A 24525-nucleotide genomic window follows, 5' to 3' on the forward strand; every position below is an offset into this window, starting at 1 on the left:
CCTCCTCCCATTGGGCAATAAACAAATTGGCCAAACTAGGGGCATATTTGGCGCCCATGGCAACACCTTTAATCTGTGTATAAAAAGTGCCCTGGAACCAGAAGTAGTTATGAGAGGTAGCAAACTCCAAAAGTTGCATGAAAAAATTTCTATGAATCAGAAGATTGGAGTCTCTTGAAAGAAAAGACTCCACAGCACTCAAACCTAAATGTTGTTGTTGGGATGCAAGTGTACAGGGCAGATACGTCAGCCGTGACCAAAATGAGGTCATCCTGATACTGTATATTCTCTAATAATCGAATTGTATCCCCTGTATTCTGTAAGTAGGACGGAATATGTCTTACCAAGGGTTGGAGATAGAAGTCGATATATTTCCCTATTCTCGAGGTAATGGAGTCTAGTTTTTGCTATATACATGCTATGTGTTAGAAATATAAATTGACAACTTTATGTAAAAAAAAAAATGCGGTTTCATTTTTTTCCACATTTTCCAAAAACTTCTGGAAAAAAATTAACCGTTCAAAAGACGGTTAATTTTTTTTTTTTTTTTACAAAAGTGAACTTTATTTGAACAAAGAAGAACATACAGGTCAGCTCAAGGCATACATTCCGTCAATAAAATATCCATGTACATACATCAAACAGGACACTTATCACTAGATAATGGATATACCTCAGATCTGTGCATAGAATTATTCAATCTTCTACACCAAAGTGAGCGGCGTTTGGTAGGGGGAAAGGGGGGAGAAAAAGGATGCGCCAGGTCCCGGATGCGTAGGGGGGGCAGTAGTGGGAAAAAGGAAATGCGGGGGGGCCAGGAAAGCAGGGGAGGGCAAGGTTGAGCCGCGGCCCATCCAATGAAAAAGAGGGGGAGGGGGGAGAAGGAAAGGGGGGGGGGAGAGAGAACCGGGAAAGGGCCATCCGGGGAACGGGTAACAGTCACCAAACGCATGTCCCATGCTCCCTGCCGGTGGATCCTCACTCCTCCTCTGGGTCAGGGGGAGATACCACCAACTAGTGATGGACGAACTTCCGACGGGACGTTTCGCGAACGCGGACCGCGAACGAGGCCGACCGTTCGCGAAACCGAACGTTCGCGGCGGGCCCCATTGACTTCAATGGGAGGCGAACTTCGCAAACCTTTAGGTCAAATTTGCAGCCACAAGATAATTATTAGCTGGGCAAACATAGTCCCACCACATGGCCAATGACATAACACATGTATGAGGTGAATTTGGGATCGATAACTACAAGCATTCTTTTTTTATATGGGAAATTGTTCTGACAATTCAGGACTGTGGAGCGCATGAAGGCAATGGAGGAGAGGGAAGGTCAGGGACCAGGGTAGGCAAACAAGAGGGTGCAGGAGATGATCACCAGCACCGTGACATACAGCATTGACAGCAACACCGTGATAGAGAGCACTGACATCAGCAGCGTGACATAAATCACTCACACCAGCACCGTGATATACAGCACTGACAGTAGCACCGTGATAGAGAGCACTGACATCAGAAGCGTGACATACAGCACTGACATCAGCACCGTGATATACAGCACTGACAGCAGCACCGTGATAGAGAGCACTGACATCAGAAGTGTGACATACAGCACTGACATCAGCACCGTGATATACAGCACTGACAGCAGCACCGTGATAGAGAGCACTGACATCAGAAGCGTGACATAGAGCACTGACATCAGCACCGTGATATACAGCACTGACAGCAGCACCGTGATAGAGAGCACTGACATCAGAAGCGTGACATAGAGCACTGACATCAGCACCGTGATATACAGCACTGACAGCAGCACCGTGATAGAGAGCACTGACATCAGAAGCGTGACATACAGCACTGACATCAGCACCGTGATATACAGCACTGACAGCAGCACCGTGATAGAGAGCACTGACAGCAGAAGCGTGACATTAAGCACTGACATCAGCACCGTGATATACAGCACTGACAGCAGCACCGTGACAGAGAGCACTGACATCAGCAGCGTGACATTAAGCACTCACACCAGCACCGTGATATACAGCACTGACAGCAGCACCGTAAGCAGCCCCAGGAGGAAGTCAGCACAGCACAGGGATGGTGTGATCCCCTCATAATAAGCAGGCCCAGGAGAAACTCAGCACAGCACAGGGATGGTGTGATCCCCTCATAATTAGCAGGCCCAGGAGAAACTCAGCACAGCACAGGGATGGTGTGATCCCCTCATAATAAGAACCCCCAGGTGAAAATCAGCACAGCACAGGGATGGTGTGATCCCCTCATAATAAGAACCCCCAGGAGTAAGTCAGCACAGCACAGGGATGGTGTGATCCCCTCATAATAACCCCCAGGAGGAAGTCAGAACAGCACAGGGATGGTGTGATCCCCTCATAATAAGCAGGCCCAGGAGAAACTCAGCACAGCACAGGGATGGTGTGATCCCCTCATAATAAGAACCCCCAGGAGGAAGTCAGCACAGCACAGGGATGGTGTGATCCCCTCATAATAAGAACCCCCAGGAGGAAGTCAGCACAGCACAGGGATGGTGTGATCCCCTCATAATAAGAACCCCCCAGGAGGAAGTCAGCACAGCACAGGGATGGTGTGATCCCCTCATAAGCATCCCCAGTAGAAATATGACACGGCTCAACCTCTTCAAAGAAGAGGGTAGGGGCATATAGTACGGTGTGCTTTTTTGGGACAAGGAAGTGAGCCAAATGAAGAAAGAAGGTCTGTGTGCTTGATTAAAAAAATTGTTTATAGACATATACATGGTCTACTGGTCACATGTGTTGAATTCCTCCGAGATCCATGCCTCATTCATTTTTAGAAATGTGAGGTAGTTAACACTGTCGTGAGCTAGGCGAGTACGCTTATCGGTCACGATCCCCCCTGCTGCGCTGAACGTCCTTTCGGACAGGACACTGGATGAGGGGCAAGCCAACAGTTCGATTGCAAATTGGGCAAGCTCTGGCCAGAGGTCAAGAATGCCCACCCAGTAGTCCAGGGGTTCATCACTCCTCAGAGCGTCCACATCGGCCGTTAACCCAATGTAGTCGGACACCTGATGGTCTAGGCGTTCCCTGATGCTTGATCCGGATGACACCTGTCGATGGGTCAGCTGAAAGAATGACCTCATATCCGAAGTCACCAACACATCTTCAAACCGGCCTCTTCTTGCAGGCGCTGTTGGATTGGTACCCGCAAATCCTTCTCTGGGAGTGGGAATTGCTCCTCTGCCAGCGCACGCAAAAGCAGAATGCAGCATTTCTCGAAGCAAGGCCTGGAAGTGCTGCATTCTGACAGCCCTCTGCGACGGCGGTAACATTTCCGCCATTTTGTGTTTGTACCGGGGGTCTAAGTACGTTGCCACCCAGTACTGGTCCTTGACCCTTATGCTTTTTATACGGGGGTCCCTATTAAAACACTGGAGCATGAAGGCCCCCATTTGCACTAAAGTGGAAGCGGTGTGGTGGCCTGGCTCCTGCTCATCATCCAGGATAATGTCCTCTTCATTCTCCTCTCCCCATCCACACACAACAGGGATCCCAGAAAGGTTTAAAGCATGCTCTTCTTGCTCCGTCTCATCCGCCCCGGCACCATCCTCCTCTGACTCCTCTTCAGACTCCTGTTGTTGACTTGTCTCAGATAGAGTAGCCCCCCCTGGGAATTCATCCAGCATTGCGACTTCCTCATCTTCCCGCTCCTGCTCCTCCACAGCCTGATCAATGACACAACGCAATGCATGCTCCATAAAGAAGGCACAAGGTACCATGTCACTGATGGCGCTATGGCTGCGACTGACAAGTTTGGTGATCTCCTCAAATGGCCGCAGAAGTCTGCATGCGTCGCGCATGAGCAGCCACTGGCGCGGTGAAAAAAAACCCAGCTCCCCAGAACCGTTTCTTTCGCAGAGTTCATACAGGTAGACGTTAACTGCACGTTTCTGCTGGAGCAGCCTATCAAGCATATAGAAGGTTGAGTTCCATCTCGTCGGGCAATCGCAAATAAGACGTCTGACCGGCAGATTGTGTCGCCGCTGAAGGTCAGCAAGGCGAGCCATGGCCGTGTAAGATCTTCTGAAATGGGCCGAGATTTTCCTTGCCTGCCGCAAGATGTCCTGGACCCCAGGGTATTTGACAAGGAATCGCTGCACGACCAAGTTTAAGACGTGTGCCATGCATGGCACGTGCGGGATTTTGCCCTGTTTCAATGCGCTAAGCAGATTGGCACCGTTGTCACACACCACTTTACCAACTGTCAAATTGAGCGGTGTTAGCCACTGATCTGCCTGTGAACGCAAAGCTGAAAGGAGTGCCGGGCCAGTGTGGCTCTTGGCTTCCAGGCACAACAGACGCAGCACGGCATGGCAACGTCTCACCTGGCATGTGGAATAGGTTCTGGGGAGCTTGGGCGGTGCAGCGGAAGAGACGCTAGCAGCAGAAAAGGAGGAGGCAGCTGAGGAGGAGAGGGAGGAGGATGGAGTAGGAGGAGGAGGAGAAGAAGAGTCAGGCCTGCATGCAATCCGTGGCGGTAAAACCAAATCTACACGGGTGCCACGGGTTACATGCTTACCGGCCGTCAGAAGGTTCACCCAGTGGGCAGTAAAAGTGATATACCTTCCCTGCCCGTGTTTGCTAGACCACGTGTCTGTGGTCAGATGTATCTTGGCACCGACACTGTGTGCCAGAGATACATTCACTTGCCGCTGAACATGGCCATATAGCTCTGGGATGCCCTTCTCTGAGAAATACTTCCTTCCTGGGACCTTCCATTGTGGTGTTCCAATGGCCACACATTTGCGAAAGGACTCCGAGTCCACCAGTTTATATGGCAGTAGTTGGCGGGCTATGAGTTCTGACAAGCCAGCCGTCAATCGTTGGGCAAGAGGGTTATCCGGCGTCATCATTTTTTTACGCTCGAACATTAGGCCCACGGAAGCCTGCCTTTTTGCAGAAAAATGTGAGCTTGGCGTGATGGGAGGTGGAGTGGAGGACAATTGTGAGGAGAGAGGAGAAGGAGAAGTAGAAGACGAGGCTGGACGGTGAGAGCCTGCAGTGTGGCTTTGTGTGTTACGTTGCTCCCACTCGGCTCGGTGATGGCTGCCCATGTGCCTTCTTAAGGCGGTCGTCCCTAGGTGAGTGTTGGGCTTACCGCGACTAATGCGTTGACTGCAAAGATTGCAGATGGCAATGCTATTGTCAGCAGCGGACACGTTAAAAAAAGCCCACACTGTGGAGCCATGTGCCGGTGCCCTGGGAGCGCCAGATGTGACCGTACATGGTCGATGACTCGCTCCTGATACATTTGCAGTCTGCTTTGTCCCTCCTGTGCAATGTAAGTTAGTCCTGCTTCTCCTCCCTATCTGTTGGTTGATATCTCCCTCTGAACTCCCCTCCTCTTGCTCTCTTGTGGGCACCCACGTGACATCACTAGACACGTCATCAGCAACGTCACCTTCCCCACCGCTATAAGTAGAGATCTCAGAGTAGGCAGCAACACCGGGGACCAACCTCCTCCTTGGGCTGATCTGGGTACTGTCGTCAGACTGCTGAGTAGCGGTTGTTGCTACCTCCTCTTCCTGATCCAATACCAAGAGTGGCTGCGCATCAGAAATGTCCTCTTGATATGGATCGGAAAATAATTCCTGTGACTCAAGCGGAAGGTATGTGGTGGTGGTGGTGTTGTTGGTGGTAGTGTCTTTGGGGGTGCACATAGCAGAGAGTGAAGAATAGGGTGCAGATCGAGAGGATGAGGAGGGTGCAGAAGAGTAAGGCTGAGTGAGCCACTCAACCAAGTCTGGTGCGTCCTTTAAAGTAATTGAACGCACCTTCTGCAACTTCCCACTTTGTCTCAAGGCTGGTGCTCCTGCCCTACCCCTACCACCCCTGCGGAAGGGCCTGCCTCTTCCTCTGCCTGTCATTTTTTAAATCACCCTGTGACAAAACTCTTAGTCCCTATACCGATGAAGGACTGCTGCAGTATAGGTCAGCGGTCAGCAGTGGTGCACCTCAACCCTATCTATTGTGGACCGATAGCGGTCCTTACAGAACAGCAGACTGTACCTCACTCAACCCTATGTACTGTAGCACCCTTCACCAAGTTACCAGTCCTTATAAGGACCTTTGTGGACCAAGTAGGTTGTGTGTGACTGATTAGCAGACTGTACGTCAGTCCCTATACTGCTGAAGGACTGCTGCAGTATAGGTCAGCGGTCAGCAGTGGTGCACCTCAACCCTATCTATTGTGGACCGATAGCGGTCCTTACAGAACAGCAGACTGTACCGCACTCAACCCTATGTACTGTAGCACCCTTCACTAAGTTACCAGTCCTTATAAGGACCTTTGTGGACCAAGTAGGTTGTGTGTGACTGATTAGCAGACTGTACGTCAGTCCCTATACTGCTGAAGGATTGCTGCAGTATAGGGCAGCGGTCAGCAGTGGTGCACCTCAACCCTATCTATTGTGGACCGATAGCGGTCCTTACAGAACAGCAGACTGCACCGCACTCAACCCTATGTACTGTAGCACCCTACACCAAGTTACCAGTCCTGATAAAGACCTTTGTGGACCAAGTAGGTCCTGTGTGACTGATTAGCAGACTGTACGTCAGTCCCTATACTGCTGAAGGACCAAGTTACCAGTCCTGATAAAGAGCTTTGTGGAACAAGTGAGTTGTGAATGATTAGCAGACTGCAGCAGATGGGCAGCAGTCAAGTATAATATTCTTTCTATATTTGGAAGAAAGAATATTATACGTGTACAAGCCTATTACCATACCACTGATACCAGTCCTGAAAAGAACCTTTGTGGAACTAATAGTAACAGCAACTGTTTAAACTGACCCTCACTGCCTGACACACTGCTTCCTTCCTTTCCCTATACAAACTGGCAAAACAGAAGAGACTGGAACAATTACTGGTTACTGGAATAGCTCTTTTGTGGACCTGATAGTAACAGCTAATGATGATGATGATGATGATGACTAATCTGGCTGTCCCTAAAATAGCAGCAGACACAGCGCTCTGTCCCTTTCTCTAAACTGACAAAAGACACTCAGGCTGCTGCAACAATCAGTAGCACAGCAAACCTATATACACCTAACACCTATACCAGTCCTGAAAAGAACTTTTGTGTACCAAATAGCTAGTGGTTTATCTGTCCCTGCTCCAAACAGCAACCTTTCCCTATAGTGACAGAAGAAAGAATGTAAAATGGTCGCCGGATCGGGTGTATTTATAAGTTAGGGGGAATGTCCAAGTGTCCATGTGCTGTCATGTCTCAATTGGCTGTCCTGTACCCCATGATGGATGTGTCATCATAGGTCAAAGTTCTTTTACACATTAAACACGTAAGTCCGCCGGGGCGAACAACGCCAATAGTCCGCCGAACGTGCGGACCACGAACGACCGAAATTCGCAGCGAAACGACCGCCGGGCGAACCGTTCAGCCATCACTACCACCAACGACAGAGAGCCCCACGAGTCTATCCAAGAGGACCAGACCTTGTCAAATTTGTGCGGACAATTTCTATTGATATATGTAATTTTGTACAGCGGCAAAACAGCATTCAAGGTATTTCTCCAGGCGGTGACGGTGGGCGGGAGCTCAGACCTCCATTTCAATAACACTTCCATTCTAGCGTAATAAGCGGCAAAAGCCACAAATAGTCTTCCATACTTCCCCACAGTCTGGTCATCCACTACATTCAAAAGCATAAGTTCTGGTTTCAACTGTAGAGAGCCCTCAACAGCCCGATTAATATCAGTCAAAATATGAACCCAATGTTTGTAGCTCCGGGCAGGACCACACCATATGCATAAATGTGGCCTCTTCACTACCGCATCTAGCACACTCGGGGGATCTATCTCTATATATAACCGCCAATCTCTGCGGCGTATAATACCGTATATACTCGAGTATAAGCCGAGATTTTCAGCCTCTTTTTTGAGGCTGAAAGTGCCCCCCTCGGCTTATACTCGAGTCATCGCTGTCTGCCTGCTCGATCAGCGTGTCGAGCAGACAGACAGCGGACATTCTAAAATTCAAAAGCCGCGCCTCCGCCTCCGCCTTCGCCTGTGATAGGCGGAACACTGAATTTCCCAGCAGTCAGTGTTCCGCCTATCACGGACATCCGCTCATCCTCGTACTACGGACGAGGATGAGACGATGTCCGTGATAGGCGGAACACAGGCTGCTGGGAAATTCAGTGTTCCGCCTATCACAGGCGAAGGCGGAGGCGCGGCTTTTGAATTTTAGAATGGCCGCCGAGGCGCCGACGAAGAGCGGCGATCCTGGCAAGGCACGGGACGGAGGCAAGGCAAGGCACGGCACGGGACGGGACGGAGGCAAGGCACGACACGGGACGGAGGCAAGGAGGCAAGGCATGGCACGGGACGGAGGCAAGGAGGCAAGGCACGGGACGGAGGCTCGGGACACAGGTAGGCTGGACACACACACACACACACACACACACACACACACACATGGACACACACACACAGGGATGGATGGATGGAGACACACACACAGGGATGGATGGATACACACACACACAGGGATGGATGGATGGAGACACACACACACAGGGATGGATGGATGGATGGAGACACACACACACAGGGATGGATGGATGGATGGACACACACACACACAGGGATGGATGGATGGATGGACACACACACACACAGGGATGGATGGATGGATGGACACACACACACACAGGGATGGATGGATGGATGGACACACACACACACAGGGATGGATGGACGGACACACAGGGATGGACGGACACACAGGGATGGACGGACACACAGGGATGGACGGACACACACACAGGGATGGACAGGCATGTCTCACCCTCGGCTTATACACGAGTCAATAAGTTTGCCAGTTTTTTTGGGGGTAAATTGGGGGCCTCGGCTTATATTCGGGTCGGCCTATACTCAAGTATATACGGTAAGCCCGATGTAAAAACTTTAACTGAATAAAACGGTCTCTAGCCGATATCAAGGTTGATACATAGGAAGAGACACAAGACTCCCAATCATCTTCCCTCAGGGACAGAATGTCCCTCTTCCATTTAGTGTAAAGCCAGGGCAGACTAGGCTTCCTAGAGGCAGTCAGGTGAAAATAGATTGTGGATAGGGGGGCCAGTAAAAGTTTAGCAGTCAACAACACCTCCACCGGATCTTTCCCAAGAGTCACCCCGTCCGGGAACTGGTGCTGAAAGGCACGCCTCAGCTGCAGAAACCGGAAAAACATCCAGTTCGGTAGATCAAATTTAGCCTTGAGTTCGGGGAACGTACTCAACCTACCCCCTATCACTACATGCTTTAAAGTGACTATCCCCCTCTTAGCCCACACCTGCGGGTCTGGGATACTCCGAAAATGAGACAGACTCGGATTACCCCACAGGGGCATGTGGGGGGAGACTACCCCAGGAATCCGATGGGCCATCCCCACCCGGCTCCACACCCGAACCGTCGTACGCATCAGGGAGGTAATGTTAGGATTCGCTCCGACTCCTCGATAAGGTAGGTTGCTTAGAGCTGCGTAAGGCCCCAGAATCGCAGCCTCCAGAGTCACCGCTGGGTTATCCCTCGGCTGTGAAAACCACCACCGGGCAGTAACTAACACCGCTGCCCAGTAGTAGCGCTGGAAGTCAGGAAGGGCGAGCCCGCCCTGCCCAACTGCCAGTTGCAGGGTGGACAGTGCCAAACGCGGCACCTTGCCCAGCCACACAAAGGAGGTAATAATAGACCTTATCTTGTTAAAATAAGCCACCGGGATCTCGATCGGGCTGTTTCTAAAGAGGTAGAGAAACTTCGGCAGGTAGACCATCTTAATAAGGTTCACTCTTCCCACCGGGGTCAAGGGCAGCGCCTTCCAGTCCGAGCATCGCTTAGAGAATTGGGCCAACAGCGGGTTCAGATTAAGCTCCACATACCTAGCCGGTGGGCCACCCATCCATATCCCTAAGTATTTAAAACTTTCCACCCAGACTAGCGAGTTCTGCAGAGTGGGCCTAGGCCCGGACGGGCTCAAAGGGTAGATTAAGGACTTCTCCCAGTTGACCTTAACACCCGAATATTTCCCAAAGTCGTCAACTAACCGCAAAGCCGCAGGGAGTGAAGAGGAGACCTCCGTTAGATACAGAATAGTGTCATCCGCATATAAGGATATCTTCTCCTCTATCACTCCCACCCGAATGCCCCGCACCGCGGTTGCATCCCGGATTTTAGTGGCTAACGGCTCCACTGCTAGGGCGACAGCGGACAGCCCTGTCGGGTGCCCCTCCCCAGGGGGAAGGCCCGCGAGAGGGAATTGTTTGTACGTATACGAGCAGTCGGGGAGGCATACATCAGTTGCAGCCACTGAACAAACACAGGTCCAAATCCAAATTTGCGAAGGACAGCCCAGAGGTAATCCCATTCTACCGAATCAAAAGCCTTTTCGGCATCCAGGGACACCACCACCCCAGGGCTGTCCTCCTGTGCTCTTGGGCAGCACAGTGGTGTAGTGGTTAGCACTTTCACCTAGCAGTAAGAAGGGTCGCTGGTTCAAATCCCAACCATGACACTACCTGCCTGGAGTTTGCATGTTCTCCCTGTGCTTGCGTGGGTTTCCTCCGGGTACTCCGGTTTCCTCCCACAATCCAAAGACATGCAGGTAGGTTAATTGGCTTCTGTCCAAAATTGGCCCTAGTATATGAATGGGGACCTAGGATTGTGGACTCCTTGAGGGTAGGGACTGGTGTGAGTGTGCAGTGTACAGGGATGGGGACAGTTGTAGACACTCACTCAGGTTGAACTGGATGGACTGGTGTCTTTATTCAACCTTACTAACTATGAAACTATCCAAGTGAGTCAGCAATCTACGTATGTTGATGTCAGTCCCTCTGCCCGGCATGAACCCGGACTGGTCCGGGTGCACTAAAGCTGTGATTACCGTGTTCAGGCGGCCCACCAGAACCTTCGCCAGGATTTTCAGATCCACATTCAGGAGAGATATGGGCATGTACGAGGAACACAGTTCAGGATTCTTGCCAGGCTTAGGGAGGACTATAACCGCCTCCGACATGGACCCAGGGAGCACCCCATCATCTCGCGCCAGCAACAGGACCTCTCTAAAGACAGGTAGAACATCGTCTGCATAATATTTAAAAAACTCCGCAGGGAACCCGTCCGGGCCTGGCATCTTCCCCCCTGTAACGATTTAACAGCCCTTTGGACTTCTGACAGTGTCAGGGGACTGTCCAGAGTTTCCCTCGCCGTGTCGGTAAGACATGGCAGGTCCACTTGCGCCAGGTAGAGACTCAGTTCCTCCCCCGTATATCGAACCCTAGAGCTATAAAGCTCTTGATGGTAAGAGGCAAATCTAGCATTAATCAGAGACGGATCGGTTAGAATTTCCCCATTAGATGCCTGAATGCGCAAGATCGTTACCGGAGAAGAATGCTCCCGAGATAGCCAGGCCAGCAGCCTACCATTGCGCTCACCCTGCTCAAAAATTCTCTGACTCTGGTGGAGCAAGCGGATTTTTGTAGCGGAGGCCCGTCCGTAAAAGTTCAACATCTCTCAGAGCTTCCCTGAAACAGGAGTAGGTCTGAGGCGATCGATCCCTAACATAGCTAGACTCCAAGAGGTGAACCCTGTCCTCAGCTTCTTGAAGGCCCCTCCTGATTTCTCTACGTACCCCACCAATGCGCGCGTGCAAGTGCCCACGCATACACACTTTGAAGGCATCCCACTTTATCCGGAATGGGTACCTCCCTATCTCGCGTGCTCCAGAAATCAGCGATATCTGCCCTACCCGGTACAGATATCCGCAGGTCAGCAAGCCAGAATCTGGAGAGGCGCCAAAGACTCTCTGAGGGGGGACAGGACAATTCCAGCGTCAGGGAGACCGGGGCATGGTCCGAGACCCCCCTGGGTAAGATGGAAACATCTCGCACCTTAGATAGGACAGGACCCCCCGAGTACACCAGGTCTATCCTGGAAAAAGTCTTGTATGTCGCTGAATGACAGGTGTAAGCCCTCAGCTGGGGGTGTCGCCAACGCCAGACGTCAGTGAGGTTAAACACTTCGGCCCACGCCCCCAGCGCCGAAGAGGCGCCCGAGGCCTGCGACAACCTGTCCATTGCGGGGTCCGGGACCATGTTAAAGTCCCCAATCAGCAGGATATTGTCCGTGCCATATTGCATGAGTTTCGTCACAATCTGGTACAACAATGACACCGAGGCCGGTGGAGGCAGGTATAACCCCACCAACACCACCTCCAGTGACATAATAAAAGCATGGACAATGACAAACCTCCCCATTGGGTCTACCTCCAGGGCCAAGAGTTGAAAAGAAAGGGATTTACGGATAAGAATACTCACTCCCCTCGCTAGATTCGAATAGGTCGAATGATAGGAGTGCCCTACCCAATTTCTGCGCAAGCTCAGAACTCTGCTGCCTATTAGGTGAGTCTCTTGCAGAATACAGACGTGGGGAGAGTGCTTCTGCAAAAACTGGAACACCAGTGACCTCTTAATCTTAGAGTTCAGCCCCCTGGTGTTCCAGGATATAATTTTACAGGAAGACATTAAGCACTACATACCACTCCACAGGATCAGGTCGAGCTCCCGCCACACCGCCATTTCGTGGCCGCACCAGTACAGTTTCAATGGAAGACAGAAGACAGTAATGACAGTGAACAAGCTGACTCATACAAACATCAACATGTTGGAATAAAACAATAACCCCAACCCCAATCCCCCCACCCCACCCACCCAACCCGGAGGGGGCTTCACTCCCAAACCAAAAAGGGACAACGGGCCCCCGTGGGGACGTGCACTGCAAGAGGGCACCAGAGACCCGTCCTCTGGGGAACAGTACATGGAGCGGGTATCGGCGTCTGGCAAGTCATTGCAAACTTTTCTCCCGGCCGAGACTGGGGGCACATAGCTTAGAAGCCAAACCTGGCAGGGGGAGTGGGAGGGCATGAGGGCCACCCACCCTCAAGACAGTCAACACGTGCAGAACCCACAGATCCAATAGGCCAGGGGTACCGCAACACAGGGGCCCCAGGGACTATCCGGCTCAACCTAGCAGGTGTCAAAGTTCGGAGATCCAGCAAACCCCCATAGGATCCAAAGCAAGGCCAGGTCACCCCTCACCAGGGGACAATCAGCACAGTTCCCACCCCACCAGAACCCCCAGATAAGCAGGATAACAGGAGATGTCCACACGACTAGCACGCTGCGTGCCGGCTAGACAAGGGGGGGGGGCAGCTGGGCAAGGGTGGTAAGAAGGCCCAGAGGGGACCACCTTCCTTCAGGGCAACGACCATGTCCAGATCCAAAGTTCATCAGGGCCAGAAGCACCGCAGCCCCCGGGGAGTCCCCAGGGCAGCAGGGTCAGCCGAGCAGGTGGCACACTCCAGCAGAGGGGGGGGGGAGGGAGGGGATCCACAATAGATTGCTGGTCCGACCAGGCCGCTGCTCCACAGGTTCCTATCGGCTGGCTCCCCTGCCCCCCCAAAACCCCCCCCCCCAAACAAGTAGAGAAGCAGGATATGGCCAAGTGGCCAACTGAGTGGCAATAAAGTTCAGGTTACTGGTAAATCAATGCCTCTGCACCGTTTCAATCCATGAGGAGGCCTCCGCCGGGGAAGTAAAGAATCTCACCTTCTCCCCATCCTCCACCCGCAGCCGGGCCGGGAAGAGCATGCTGTATTTCAAGCCCTTGGAACGCAGCTTGGCTCGGACCACATCAAAGGACTTGCGTTGGCGCTGCGTTTCCATGGTGTAGTCAGGGAAGATCATTAGCCGTGCGCTTTCAAACGTAAGCTCCTGGACCCCTCTAGCCTCCCGCAGCACCACATCTCTGTCTTTATAATGCAGGAGTTTAAAAATAAAGGTGCGAGGGGGAGCGCCCGGTGGGCCTCTAGTAGCCGGCATACGGTGGGCTCTTTCTACTGTGAAGAAGGGGGAGAAATGGGCCCTCGGTAGCAGTTCCTTAAGCAGCCTTTCTATAAAGGAGACAGGATCATTACCTTCAGAGCCCTCCGGAAGGCCAACGATGCGCAGATTGTTACGCCAATTTCGGTTCTCGGCGTCCTCCGCACGGGACTCCAGGGCCTTGACTCTGAGTTTCAGGGTGTGGATGTCACCGGCATGGTCCCGCACCGCATCCTCCGTCGCGGACACCCGCTACTCCACCTCCGCAACCCTGCCACGGAAGGAGTCCAGGTTGCGGCGAATAAAGTCTACGTTGGTCTGCAGGTGGTCCATTTTATCCATTAGTGCCGCCTGACCCGTGGCTATGGTCTGCAGAGCCGCAGCTATGTCCACCGCGGCCGCGGGAAGAGAGTCTGCGGCCTCCGTCTGAGACGCCATGTGACTCGAGGATCCGGCCGGAGCCCTGTCTCGTACGGCGGTAGGTTGCGAAGACCTCCGTGAGCGCCCGCCGGGCATGACCCGGGAGTCCCCGCTGCCGTCGGAATGCACTCAGCCGCTCAGGGCCACTCCAATGCAGCCAAACAAGGAGGATAAACGGCCGGACTCCGGGAGCTCTGTTACTGAGCGTCCTCTCCCAGCGCCATCTTGGACACTCCCCCCCGACGGTTCATTTTTAGGTGGTTGTGAAATGAGATGAGTCATGTGGTATCGCCGTACTCGGGAAGAGTAGCAGAATGTATTTTGGGGTGTAATTTGTGGTATGCATATGCTATGTGTGAGAAATAACCTGATAATATGACAATTTTGTAAAAAAATAAAATAATAAAAAAAATCATAATTTTGCAAAGAATTGTGGGAAAAAATGACAACTTAAAAAAACTCACCATGCTACTTAATACCTTGGAATGTCTACTTTGTAAAAAGGGGGCATTTGGGGGGTATTTGTATTTTCCTGACTTGTTAGTGTCTCAAGAAATGAGATACACCTGATGTACTGAAGGCCTGATCAGATGTGATCAATTTTGTGATTGGCACCATAGTTTGTAGACTCTATAACTTTCACAAAGACCTAATATTATAGACTAATGTGGGTTATTTTTTACCAAAGATATGTAGCAGTATAAATTTTGGCCAAAATGTATGAAGAAAAATTACTAATTAGCAATATTTTATGACAGAAACAAAGAAAAAGGCATTTTTTCACAAAATTTAAGTTTTTTTTAATTTATAGCACAAAAATTAAAAACCCACTAGTGATTAAATACCACAAAAGAAAGCTCTATTTGTGTGGAAAAAAGGACGCAAGTTTCATATGGGTACAGTGTTGCATGACTGAGTAATTGTCATTCAAACTGTGAGAGTGCTGAAAGCTGAAAATTGGTCTGGTCAGGAAGGGGGTGTAAGTGCACTGTATTGAGGTGGTTAAATATAGTGCCTGGGAGGTCCCCTTAGTTTGCCTGTAAAGTGGCGCATTTGTGCAATGTGTAGAACAATTCCACAGCAAAATGACATTCCTAAAGGAAAAAAATGTCTTTTAAACTTGCTCGCAGCTATAATGTATTGCTGGCTTCTGGTATGGATTTTAAGGGGAACTCTATCCCAAAATGAAAAAAAAAATCGGTGTGGGTCCCCCCCCCAAAATCCATACCAGACCCTTATCATCTGAGCATGCAGCCTGGATGACGGGGGGGGGGCTGCATTCCCTCAACATGGGGATGGTGCTTCGGGGTCCCCCCATGTTGATTGGGACAAGAGCCTCTTCCCGACAATACTGACCATTGGTTGTCAGGGTCTGCGGGTGGGGGGGGGGGCTTATCGGAATCTGGAAGCCCCCTTTAACAAGGGCAAAATGTGACAGTGGAGGGGAGGAGGGTGCAAACAAATAGAGTTTCCCTTTTGGGTGGAGCTCCGCTTTAACACTTATTAGGCCCTTGATTGTCCTAGATGTTAACCCCTTCCCAGCCAGTGTCATTAGTGCAGTGACTGTAAAGTAGTATTACTGATCACTGGTGATGTCAAGGACAGTTAGTCAGTTCCCCCCAGCATCAGTTAGTATAAGTGTCAAAATGGCCGCCGCACTATCCAGTGGTGGTTGGTGCTCCATTTTTGGGGGGCAAACAAATATGAATTCGCTGTTGTCACACAAGTGGGTGGGCTCAGGGTGCACTGCTCTGCGCCCAGAGCCCAACCTTATTGAAGCCTCTGGCTCTAATCATGTGCTTCGAAAAAAAAAAGACATTGAAATCCATGCGTCCAGCATGTAGCTTAAGGCCTGGACAAATAGACTAGGTGGGCAGCACCCCTGCGCCCCATATGGATGGGTCGCCACTGGCACTATCACAGTTCCACTATAAGTCGCTGATCACCGCCAATACTATTATAAGAAAGAAAATAATAAAAACTCCAGTAAGCATACCATAGTTTGTAGATGCTATAACTTTCACACAAACCAATAAATGGACACATATTGGGATTTTTTCTACTGGTGGTGGTGGTGGTGGTGTTCTCACCTCTGAAGAGTTTACTTTTGAAGAGTATACTCAAATTGGGCAATAGAATTTCTCCTTATCTGAGCTGAGTTGCTGAGCTTTAAACTTCCAGCCCCGCATATCCCTTTCCTGAGGCACAGAACACTGGGGATTGGGAAACAGAGGGGTAGGGGTGGAAAGGGTTAGGAGCAGATCAAGCCCTCTCTCCGATCTGTGTATGGAGATGGGGCCCGTGTGCACACCCCTGCACTTGGAATTTGTGGTACTTGATTACTTAGGGAGCCACAGTCCATTCTGAATGTTGTGTCCGGGTTTCAGATGGTCTGAAACCTGAACACACAATTCAAAACCCGAACTGTCCGGGTGAATCCCGGGCAGGTGGCAACCCTAACTGTAGTGGCAACTGCACATTAAAAAGTGGTTCATGGTTTATTTTTTTATAATTTTTTTCACTGAATATTGTTTTTGGTCACTTTATTTGGGTTCATATACTACACATGAGCCAAACTTAGTTTTATATGGACATATGTATGTTTTCATGCATATTTATGATTCAGTACTATAATATAGCGCTGCACACATTTTTATAAAAATACTCACAGCTACCGTGCAGCAAGAGTGCAATAGTGATAGCTGGAGGCTCCCCAAGGAGTATCTTTTCCGGGAGCTGCGCTGGCGTCCGGCGCACGCAAAACCCCCACATGACAACACCCGGGGCGGACAGAACTCCAAAGGGTGATGGTCCCTAGGAATGGTTATGTATGTGATTGAAGACGTCTTAAGGGTTTCTAGACAAAATGTGAGAGTGAATAAAGTGACACGTGAAAAAAAAATAAAGGAAATTAATAGTATAAAAGTGTACACAATATAACAATAGGGTATTGTACCTGTGTCAGTGATGGCATCAGTGAAAAACAAAACCATTGAATCAAATGTGGTGTGCAATAACCAAATCCAAAATAAAAATGTTTTAAATAAAATGTAAAAAATGTGAGTGCATTATCTTGGATAGCTTACCTAGTGCTGAGAGATGTGAAGCAATGAAGTGAAGTGCTGGGTGCTGCTAGCAATGTAAGGAGGGAAGACCAACCTGTGGGAAATGCCATCCCCGAATGGGGCACATAAGGGCACGCACGCCAATCACCCACAAACGCCACGCTAGCGTGCAAGGTGGGGGGAGGTGCCCGTGGCCGAGAGACCAAGTCTTGTGTTGTTTTTGGTGCCAATGCCACCGCCATTTGCCGCTGATGGAAAACACAGGGCGCAACGACGCTCAGAAGAACGCTAACATCCATGGTGTATAGGGCGCGACGTTGAGGCACAGCGTGGCAGTATCCCAACCCTCCCAGATAAACATGGGGGAGGGGAGGAGATCCTGCGGTGTGCATCACAGCTCCCGGATATGAAGTGAGCTGATGGCTCAAGGATCCAGATCACGGGGCACTAATTATGGAGACGTAGAAATAACTGAATATTTGATTAATTTGATGGAACAAGCATAGACCAACCTATAAAATATGTGATACCTTAGCAAGGTTAACAATTTGTGAAACAGATTGAACAGACTAATTGAATAGGGTAGCATGTTAAGACCAACCGCAATAAAATTATACCGATTGCTATAGTCAGACCCGACTCCATACAAGCTGCGTGCTTCCATCCCTATCTGCATTGGCAAGAAATGGGGAGAAGCTGGTACTTTATTTGAGGCAGAGACCCGGTGGGGTCTCATATACAAAGTCTCAGAGGATGTCCTGTCTGTGCCTATGACAATGGTTCCTCAGTCCCTCAGAAGCACAAACAGCTCAATGCTTGAATATCATCAGACATGTTGCATATAATATATATATATATATATATATATATATATATCCTATGACGGGAACATCCATGCTCTATCCATGTCCTACCTGATCTGTACCTCTCATCTCCAGAGACTCCAAACTGCTAGAGTTTAGCTTTGTGTTGCCATAGTGACCAAGCAGCTCACTGCACATGCTCAGTGGGGCTCTGGCTGAGAGTTTGCAGCTAGCAGAGTGAGGCTGGGTTCACACTGCAGCGGTTTATGAGAACGGATGTGATTCGCACCGCACTGCAGTACAAATCACATCCGATCTCTGTGCGATGCGAGTTCAGCCATACAGATAGTGTGGCTGAATTTGCATCGCACACGGCCCAAACTCACATAGGACCCTTTTTTTGGTCCGCAGCAGAATCGGAATAGCATGGGTGTTCACACCATGCGATCCGATTCATGTCCGAGTTTGCAGATCGCACTGCGATTTGCGAACTGATCTGGGGGTGTCATATGGGTGTTTCCCCATATTATTCGATTAATTGCTATGATGCCATCTAGTATACAGTATATTTTAATATTGATGTATTTTAAAAAATATATATACTGCATTATAGCCACTAGATGGAGCTGACAATCCTAGGAATTAAATCTATTATAATACAGGGGAATTCATTATAATACAGGGGAAATTCATCCAGCCTGTAGAACTTTATATATATATATTTATTAAGGAGGGTCCAGATCAATATTTACTGATTATCAAATGTTAATACATCTGATCACTGCCACAGCCCATCTTATAAACAATCTATCAATATATTGTTAACTTGTTGCTTTGTCAATAAAGTTTTCACAAAAAAAAAAAAAAACGGTCAGTGGAGGCTGCTTTGGCAGTTAGCTCTATGATGTCATAGAGTGGGCGGAGCCAGGACCTATAAATAGAGTTGCTGACAGCAGAGCCAGTCAGTCTTTGGCTTAGCTTTGGTGAACACACACACAGAGAGATTTCTCCTGCAGGGAGTGTAATCAGGACTGTGATATACTAACCCTAGATATTATTCTTATTCAGATTCTGGTAGAAACTGTACATTAGGTAGGTCTTGTTATATTTTTTCATAAAAAAAATACAAAAAAAATTAAAATAAAAAATAAATAAATAATAAAAAAATAAATATATATATATATATATATATATATATATATATATATATATATATATATATATATATATATATATACACATTCACATATCAATATATATCTATATAAATCAGACAGACCCTGGCACTACATAGCTGTTAGTTTATATAAAGGAGTTTTTATAACAAACTTTTTTTTTTTTTTTTTTTAAACAAAATGACAGTTATTTCAGCCTCAGAGACTGAGATCAGTTGTTAGGGAGGGATCTATTTATAGAGCATTGGTTGGAGAGATGCCACACATTGGTGCAATCTGGACACATTTCGCCCATATTATTATATGGGTATCAGTATATTGATTGGTTTGCGCCAAAGTTATAACGTCTACAAAAAAAGGGGATTGATTTATAGCATTTTTATTATTATTATTATTATAATTTTTTTAGTAGTAATGGCCGCGATTTTTATCGTGACTGTGATATTAAGGAGGACATATCGGACACTTTTGACACATTTTTGGGACCATTCACATTTATACAGCGATCCGTGCTATAAAAATGCATTGATTACTGTGTAAATGTGACTGGCAGGGAAGGGGTTAACACTAGGGGGTGATCGAGGGGTTAAATGTGTGTCCTAAGGAGTGATTCTAACTGGGGGGGAGGGGACTGACTGTGGGAGGTGACCGATCGGTTGTCCTTATGTACAAGGGACACACTATTGATCTCTCCTCTGACAGGACGTGGATCTTTGTGTTTACACACACAGATCCATGGTCCTGCTCAGTTACTGGGCAATCGCGGCCACCGGGCACACGCATTGTGTCCTCAGTGATGCAGCGGGGGGGGGCGTGTGCCCCCTAGTGGCCCGGGAAGGCGATCACGTCATATGACGTCCGCCCAGAACCAAAGCTGCCTCGTCCGGCTGTCATGTGACAGTGGACGGGCGGCTAGTGGTTAATATTGATGTATTTCCGAAAAAATATATACTGCATTTTAGCCAGTAGATGGCGGTGACACATTACATAAAAAACAGGGAAAAATCCTCCAGCCTGCAGAAATGTGACATTCAGCCAACGAATGTCTTATAAATAGACCCCTTACTGTCCGATGACATTGACTGATTAGTTGTAGTGCATTTTGTATGATATTTAACTAAAAACTGAAAAATGACCATTTGTTTTTTTTCTCTTTGCAGGTGCGGATTACCTTCAGAAATTTCATACAGTTTTCAGATAAAAATTAACAAGATGTCTATCACCCGCATCATAAGGGGCGCTTGGAGGCTTATAGTAAGTATTGTTTTCACTCTTTTTATAGTTGATGTATAAAATTGTATTGTAGCTCGTTTACACATGCAGCAACCCTGGCCGCTCCTCTGAGAAGCGATCCATGGAGGGTTGCTTTTCAGAGGGTGGTTGACATGCAGCAACCCTTACCATCCCACTGAGAAGCGATCCATGGACGGTTGCTTTTCAGAGGGTGGTTGACATGCACATGCAGCAGCCCTTGCCGTCCCTCTAAAAAGCGATCCATGGAGGGTTGGACCGGGAGGCGTTTTCCCACCTTCTCAGTGCCTGCTTTAACTCTTAAAAGCCTGCCCCACTTTGCTGCCACATTTCATTGAGACCTCATTCACCAAATGTGACAGGGGGGGGGGTATCATTTTTACCATAGCATGCGTGCAACCTTGACCACCTTTGCGGTGTAAGGGGGGTGGTAAAACTGCAACTCCATCGCCTATTTTTGCCACCCCGTGACTGCAAGTGTAAACGGGCTCTAAAGGTGGCCTTATACCTGTAGAATTACCTTCGACCCTTCAAACAAACCCATTCATCAGAGCATTCGATGGTAATTTTATGACTAATTTTCTATGACACTTTGTTCGATTTTCAAATCAACGTGTCGAATTTTAACCACTTGCCGACCGGCGATGTACCGGTAGATCGGTAGACATCAAGTGGTTATACCGGGATGGTGCCTGCGGCTTCAGCCATCCTGGTATTGTTTTTTAGAGCCGTCAGCTCTATTGGAAAAGTGATCCAAGCAGCTAACGAGCCTCTGGATTGCTTTTACAAGTAGTGGGAGGCGATGTTCACCGCTTCCTGGTTACCCGGAAGTAAAGAGCGTCATTTTTAAAATGGGAAAGCATCTGATAACACCGATCTTGTTGTGATCGAATGCTTTTAAGGGCAGGAGGGATCTTATAGGCCCCAGATCTCTCCATAAAGAGTACCTGTCATCTGCCAATAGGTGTCACAAAGAATGTTTACATTCCTTGTGACAGCAATTAAAGTGATCAAAACATTTTTTTAAAGTGTAAAAATAAAAATAAATAAATAAAACGTTAATCGCCCCATACTTGAGGTATCACCGCGAACGTCAGATCACAGGCAGTAATTCTAGCACCAGACCTCCTCTGTAAATCTAAAGTGGTAACCTATAAAAGATTTTTAAAGCGTGGCCTATGGATAGTAAAATTGATGTTTGTTTGTCGGTGTTGCACGGGCGTGCGCAGTTTTAAAGCGTGACCCGTTCGGTATCTATTTACTCGGCGTAACGTCATCTTTTCTATTTTACCAAACAATTGGGTATCATAGTTTTTGTGCAATAAAATTCCAAAAAGTGTATTTTTTCCCAAAGAAACTGTGTTTCAAGAACCTCTGCGCAAATAACATGTGACGTATAAAAAAAATGTACAGGGCCCACCAATTTATTCTCTAGGGCCTCTGCTTTTAAAAAAAATATATATATAATGCTCTAGAAATTTTCTAGCAAAAAAATACTGATTGTTACAGAAAAAGCGGAAGTGGTTCATTTCAATATGTGTTGGAAGTGCTCATTAGAAACAATTTTGCCCATTTATCTGCATGAAAATTGAGCAACCGTTCCGAAAACTAACATATTTCAAACAAAATTCTACAGGTATAAGGGCCAGCTTTAGGATTGTAGTAAAGCCTTTGCCCCTGGACTCTGTGATAAGGCTGTGCTAGTTTTCCCTGTTGGTGAGACAGCCTTACTTTGTGTTGTGTCACCGGGGCAGGAAGTGAGGGCAAATCTCCCATATGGAGACACAGATAGAGATAATAACCCAGAAGAGGTTTTTACATACAGTACAGCAGATACTGGCAGAGCCCTGATGGGAGATGATTTGTGATTTGTGGTTTTAGGAGTTTATCTAAAGATATGTAAATAGATCCATTTTTTATATTGGGGGGAGTAAATGTTTAATGAATACCTATTGGGAAGCCCTCCGCTCACTTCCTCTCTTCCTGAGATGACGGGAAGTGAGAAGACATAAAATAAAAAGAAACCTTGGAAAAGATTGAACTCTTTTCCCACTCTATCCAAAAAAATTAAGAAATGGGTGGAGTTTCACTTTAATATCTGTACTTCAACTTACCTTCTTTTCTGTTTTCTTTATAGAGGTGCGGATGTTGTTGTCAGGATGAAAGGGCAAAACAGAAAAGGCAAGAGGAGGAGGACCAAATGAGGGAGATGGTCAGGATAATGGAGGAGGAGAGGAGAAGAGAGGAGGAGAGGAGAAGAGAGGAGGACAGAATGAGGATGGAGGCCTGGAAAAGAGAGGCGGAGAGGATAAGAGAGGAGGAGATGAGGAGGGAGGTGGTCAGGATAAGGGAGGAGCAGATGATAAGAGAGGAGGAGAGGAGAAGAGAGGAGGTCAGAATGAGGGAGGAGGCCTGGAATAGAAAGGAGGAGAGGAGAAGAGAGAAGGAGAAGAGAAGAGAGGAGGACAGAATGAGGGAGATGGTCAGGATAAGAGAGGAGGAGAGGAAAAGAGAGGAGGAGAGGATAAGAGAGGAGGCCAGAATGAGGGAGGAGGCCTGGAGAAGAGAGGGGGAGAGGATAACCGAGGAGGCCAGGATAAAGGAGGAGGCCAGGATAAGAGAGGAGGCCAGGATAAGATTTGAGAGGATGAGAGAGCAGAAAAGGATGATAGAGGAGGTGATGAGAGAGGGAGAGATGATAGAGACGGCTTTCAGAAGAATGGAATGTATACAACAGGAGATGATAGCCGACTGCAGCAGCTTTGAGGTGAAATGGAATGAAAGAATGAAGGAAGCAGAGAAGAGGAAAGCAAAGAGAGAAATGGAGGTGGCCTTGTGGAAACAGCAAGTCAAGGAGAGGGAGAAAACCAGGGAGAGGGTGAAGGCCAGGCTAAGGGAAGAGGCCAGGCTGAGAGAAGAGGCCAGGGAGAGGGATGAGGCCTGGCTGAGGGAGGAAGAGGCCAGGCTGAAGGAAGAGGCCAGGATAAGAGAGGAGGCCAGGATAAGAGAGGAGGCCAGGATAAGAGAGGAGGCCCGGATAAGAGAGGAGGCCCGGATAAGAGAGGAGGCCCGGATAAGAAAGGAGGCCAGGATAAGAGAGGATGCCTGGATAAGAGAGGAGGCCAGGATAAGAGAGGAGGCCGGTATAACAGAGGAGGCGGCCAGGATTATGGAGGAGGCCAGGATAATAAAGGAAAACAGGCAAGCAGAGGAGACTAGGATAAGAAAGGAAGACAGGGAGAAAGAGTTGGCTAGAATAAGGGAGGAGGCCAGGATAAAGGAGGAGGCCAGGATAAAAGAGGAGGACAAGATATGGGAGGAGTTTAGGATGAAGGAGAAGGCCAGGAAGAATGAGGAGGTATGCATAAGAACGTCGGTTAGAGAAAGGGAGGTGGCCAGGATAAGGCAAGAGTGCAGGGCTAGTGTGGAAGCCTGGATTAGTGAGAATACCAGGAAGATGGAGGAGGCCAGGATGAGACAGGATGCCAGGATGAGGGAGGAGTTCAGGATGAGAGAGGAGGCCAGGATGAGGGAGGAGGAGTTCAGGAGAGAGGTGGCCAGGATCAGGGAAGAGGCCCAGATCAGGGAAGAGGAGGCCAGGATGAGAGAGAAGGCCGAAGTGAGCGAGGAAGAGGTCAGCATCGGGGAAGAGGCCAGGATGGGGGAAGAGAGCAGAATGCCGCAGATTAGGAGACTGGAACAAAGTGGGGGATGGGTGGTGAGCAGCGATAGAGAGATGGTAGGGGCGGAGTGCAGAAGCACTGTCATATACTACCAATGGTAAAATCAGACAGAGCAGTGGGGGGAAAGCTGTGAGCTGTGTCTGCTGGGGGTTGAGGAGTGGGGGGGGGGGGGGGGACAGCAGT

At 48.8% G+C, this 24525-nt stretch overlaps 1 protein-coding gene across 1 annotated transcript; it reads left to right on the forward strand.

The window, feature by feature from the left end:
- Window positions 1-19140: 19140 nt before the first annotated feature.
- On the forward strand, window positions 19141-24509 carry LOC143942849 (uncharacterized). The gene is made up of 3 exons (XM_077464251.1): window positions 19141-19325; window positions 20569-20662; window positions 22797-24509. Exons 2-3 carry the CDS (start codon window positions 20621-20623, stop codon window positions 24441-24443), a joined length of 1689 nt encoding a protein of 562 aa, XP_077320377.1. The 5' UTR covers window positions 19141-19325; window positions 20569-20620; the 3' UTR covers window positions 24444-24509.
- The last annotated feature ends 16 nt before the right edge of the window (window positions 24510-24525 follow it).

This window comes from Lithobates pipiens, unplaced genomic scaffold, assembly GCF_037356315.1.
Source record: "Lithobates pipiens isolate NorthernLeopardFrog02 unplaced genomic scaffold, aLitPip1_a1.2 Scaffold_30, whole genome shotgun sequence".
In the NCBI taxonomy this organism is placed as follows: Eukaryota; Metazoa; Chordata; class Amphibia; order Anura; family Ranidae; genus Lithobates; species Lithobates pipiens.